At 41.3% G+C, this 4,608-nt stretch overlaps 1 protein-coding gene across 10 annotated transcripts in view; it reads left to right on the forward strand.

The window, feature by feature from the left end:
- The window catches only part of Scmh1 (Scm polycomb group protein homolog 1), a 178,450-nt gene that overhangs the window by 165,029 nt on the left and 8,813 nt on the right, over positions 1-4,608 (forward strand). For all 10 annotated transcript variants that reach the window (XM_023706200.1, XM_023706201.1, XM_023706195.1 and 7 more), the window contains one exon: positions 2,859-3,053. In XM_023706200.1, coding sequence (XP_023561968.1) covers positions 2,859-3,053 — 195 coding nt within the window. The remainder of the gene's footprint in view (positions 1-2,858; positions 3,054-4,608) is intronic.

Here is a 4,608-nt window from a genome sequence, read left to right on the forward strand (position 1 = left end):
CTTGCCTATATCTTGTAATATGAGAAACTACTTTGGCAGTAACAATACACAATGTACTAACCATTGTTACTCTCCTAAAATCTTGTTTTGAGATTCTGTACAATTGTTTTTATTATTTTTCTTTAAAATAAAAACTGATGTCAAAAAAAAATCATAATTGGCTGGCTCCAAGGCAGAGTGGCATGGCACACAGGCATCACAGAGGAAAAACAGTTCATGTTGGGCAGAAGGTAGCAAAGCAAGCAAGGGACAACCACAGCTCTTTATATCCTTTATCCTTTATGTTTTATTCAGGATACTTAAGGCAGTGAGTACTTGCCCCCTTAATTCTGGTGCCCTTGAACCTAGCATTGTACCACGAATAAATCCCAGCATTACAAACTCTGAGGCCCACCTATGACTACATGAGACTGGAGGGGGGGCATCTAGACACAGCCCAAAACGTGGGTCTTCTACCTTGGCTTTGTCATACACTGAAGGCATCCAGGATCTCATCTGACCAGGCTTCAGAGTACTGGGGCCTCTCAGGGGTTACAGTACTTCTTTTTCCAGTACAATCTCATTAAGACAAGAGCTGATGATCTTGCCTAGTCCACATGCTACCAGTCCAGATTTTTCAGACCCTCAACTTAGAATCCAGATCTGTTAATGTCCTTCCTGAAGGGAAGGCTCCCACTGCCTATATGTATCTGCTGAACTCTGGTACTGTTACCATTATCCATCACATCATCTTTAAGCTCCTATGAAGCAGGTAACACTATCCTTTTATCATATCTGAGCAGCAGGAGGGCTGGAAAGGTTAGGATTCTGCTGATAAGTGTGAAAACAAGATCAACTTTTTTTTCCCTTTTTTCAAAGAATGGTGGAGAGCTTAGGTCTGCTACTCTAATTCTTAATGAAAACAAAATTTCTTACATTCATAGTTTACCCAATTCCATTTTCTTTTTTTTTTTTAATGTATTTAGTACAGGCTCTCACTATGCAGCTCACATTTGTAGTGATCCTCCTGGTTTCAGCCTTCCCAGGGCTGGCTGTGCACCACCACATGGGGGTGGGGCTGGCACGGCATTTGGTGCTAGAGATCAATTCCATTTTCTCATTTTATGTTCTTGGCATGACTAGAAGTGGTTTCCCCCATTTTACACATGAGGGAATGTGTTCAGAGAAGAAAAGTTACTTGTGTAGGATCACATGCCTAGCAAAAGACAAAAACCAGGTGGCAAGCCAGGTCTCCCACTTTTCAGATTGAGTTTTTAATTTATGTTCCAAAGTGTAACATGCAGGGCTAGGAGATGGCTCAGTGGAATAAGTGCTTCCCTGGCAAGCGCAAGGGCCTGAGTTCAATCCCTGGTTTTGCAAAAAAAAAAAAAAAAAGTGGAACATGCTTCCACCATCTCTCCTGGAAAATAGGAACCAGCAACCTCATATTCAGAATAAGGGTAGGAGATAGTTTAAGTACTTTAGAGCCTCACAAACTTCTCTTATCAGTACTTCTGGGAAAGGGCTTCACCTAACTTCCCTACAAAAGGTACACAACTATCTAATGCTAGATTTGACTTTCAGTCAGTGGTTACTGAGAAATTTCAGGTGAGTTCTAAAAGGATTCCTAAACCATCTTGGAACTAAGATAGCAAAGCAAGCTATCTTCTTATAGGCTAAATAATTATAATTTATTAGAGCCTCTTGAGTGAATCCCAAGCATTATCTAAACATCTGATCTCCAAGAAAAATATGAAAAACAGTAATATAGTCTGGTACCCATGACCAACACACTCAGGGTATGTTGTGCCAGAACTGAGGAACTGATTTGACCTATGCAGAGCTCAACCATGAGAAGGATTCAGCTTTAGATTCTGCACTGCACTGACTTGGCACTGCTGCCTAGTGTCAGGCTGTGGCATTGATACGGAAATATGAGGGTAAGATTCTTTCTCCAAAGGCCACAATAGCTGTTCATTTCTGATTCTCACAAGTCTCTTGGAAGACATCCAGTGGTATAGACAGGCTTCCTGTGCTATAGGTAAGGATACTGGGTTTTCACAAGAGCACTGTGTTGAGCAGCAAAGCCAAATTATAACACTGATCGTGGACTGCATTCCAAGATCTCCCCAATATAAAATCTCAACTCCCTCAGAAATTTCTGTGCTGGGAATATAGTTTAGCAACACAGTGCCTGCCTGGCAAGTGTGAGGTCATAAGTTGATTTCTAGTACCAAGAAAAAATGAAACTTCTGTATGATCAGAGGGATGGACTGTGGGACCATGTCCTTTGCAGACAGGCCTTTAACTGAGAATGAGGAAGAACTTCTGGGATGTCCTTCTGATTGAGCAGTGTCAACTTCCAAGGACCTTCATCTATATCCCTTTTTCACTCTCCCTATTCCTTCCTCTAGCATCCTGTGATTAAGATAGTCTCTTTTAGAATAGCTTCATTTTTTTTAAAGTCATCTTTCTAGAAAAAGCCTAGGGCAGTGTTGGCAAACCTATGATACATATGCCACAGTGGGCTGTTTGTATCATTGAAACCTATGATACATATGCCACAGTGGGCTGTTTGTATCATTGAAGGCTCTAAAAGATTTGCCATCACTGGCCTGGGGCATTCAGATCAGAAAAAATGCAAAGCCTATCTGTTTAAGAGAAAGTGTCACTAAACAAAAACTGATGTCGAGACTGGCACTGAATGTGGCTAAGGTCACCCAGTGAGACAAAGTCATCACTGATGCACCGGCCCCCTGGGTTCCATCACAGCTTCTGTCTTGCTTCCTCTTGTCTATTCAGGCAGGTACTTGGAAACTAGTACTCTAACAATCTATCAAGCTCATCCTTGATCTAAGCCTGTTTTTATTGTTTTCTAGGTGAAACCTTTGTCCTTGGGAATAGTCTGCCTCGGTCCTTGGCAACACATTCAGAATCAATGGACTCTGCTTTGAATCCTACCAAACTTGCCAGCTCTCCCCCAAGTCTTCGAGCTCCTGGGTATCGGCCCTTGCTTCCTTCCTGTGGTCTTCCACCAGGCACTGCCTCAGCTGTGCGCAGGCTGTGTTCCAGAGGTAAGCTAGCCAAATTTCTCTCTTTCTGTCCTTCCTCCTTCTCTACTTCCTTCTTCCCATTCTTCCTTCCTTTCTTCCTTCAACATGCTCTGGAAGGCCAGAGGTAACCTAACTATACACCCTGGTAGGATTCGGATTCGGCTTACTATTATGTCTAACCAGGCACCTGGGAGGAAATTAGAACTCTAGAATTGGCTTGCAAATAATAGAAGGAACCAAATTCGTTAAGCTAATAGAGACAGAGAAGGAATCGTTATTTTATTCATTAGCCATTAATTCAAACACTGATGGTAATCTGTGTTTGGCACAGATATATAAAAATGACTTTTAACATTAGGCCTTGTGGCAGAGACAAACACTTAAAATGATAATTGTTTACTTGGAACAGTATCCTGAGCACACTGAGAGAGAGATGCTGTAGACAGGCGGCCCAGACCCAGTTTTAGCATTTAAGGGAACTTCCAAGGGGAAGTAACTCCTTGTCTAAGGCTGTATAAATGGTTGTTAGAGTGGGTGATAAGAGAAGCCTTTCCAGAAAGAGGGACAACATGAGCAAAGGCAGAGGAAAAGGAAGTAGGACAGATGGTACCAAGATTACATGCAGTTTGGTATTACTGAAACTAAAATGTCATCCTGGGACTTCATAGAGAAAACCCTCGAAAGGTCAGTACTTGGACACTGAAGGTGTCCAATACTAAAGAATTCAGTCTTGATGTTGCAGGCTATGTGAAGTTGCCCATAGGCTTTTTTTTTTTTTTTTTTTTTTTGCCCATAGGCTTTTAATTAGGAATAAGGCATAAATTTATGAAGTTTTTTTGTTGTATTTTTATTGTTAGTAGCATTGTTGTTACTCCCAGAATCTGTACTCGAACATCTCTGTTCCCCTTTTCTTATTTTGAGACAGTCTCACTAAACTGCTTAGACTGACCTCAAATTTGTGATCCTCCTATGTCAGCCTCCCAGAGTACTAGGATTACAGGTGGGGGGCACACCCCAGCTCAGATTTGTATTTTCAGTAGATCACTGATCACTGGGTTGAATGTGAACTTGAAAAGGAACAAGACTAGATAAGACTAGAAAGTCAATTGGAAGCTTATAAGAGCAAGTCAGACTAGAATAATAAAGGACAGAATTAGGACAGTGGTGGAAGATTAATTATTAGAAAAGATAGAATGGATTTGAAAACTATTCATGAGGCTAATTTTATCAGATTTTAGGACCATGAGGCATTTGAGAAGAGAGTATCTCCTGGGCTTAAATATGGTGCCACTTACTGAAAGTGAGTCAACCTTGGAAGAGAAGGAAGAGAAAAAGCCTGCAGGTCACTTGGGGAATACTCAGCAGGCAGTGGCTAATGAGTCTGATTCTCAAAAATAGTACTGAGCTGAGTGAAGCTAAATATTTAGGAATCAGCAACATATAGACAGTAAATAGAAGTATCACTGCATTCTTATGTAAATACATGAGAATGAAAAGAACAGTTGAGGGGCTGGAGAGATGGCTCAGTGGTCTAAAGCACCTACTTAGAACAAGCTTAGCAAAGCATCAGGGACCG

Source organism: Octodon degus, unplaced genomic scaffold, assembly GCF_000260255.1.
Source record: "Octodon degus isolate 3935 unplaced genomic scaffold, OctDeg1.0 scaffold00245, whole genome shotgun sequence".
Lineage (NCBI taxonomy): Eukaryota > Metazoa > Chordata > Mammalia > Rodentia > Octodontidae > Octodon > Octodon degus.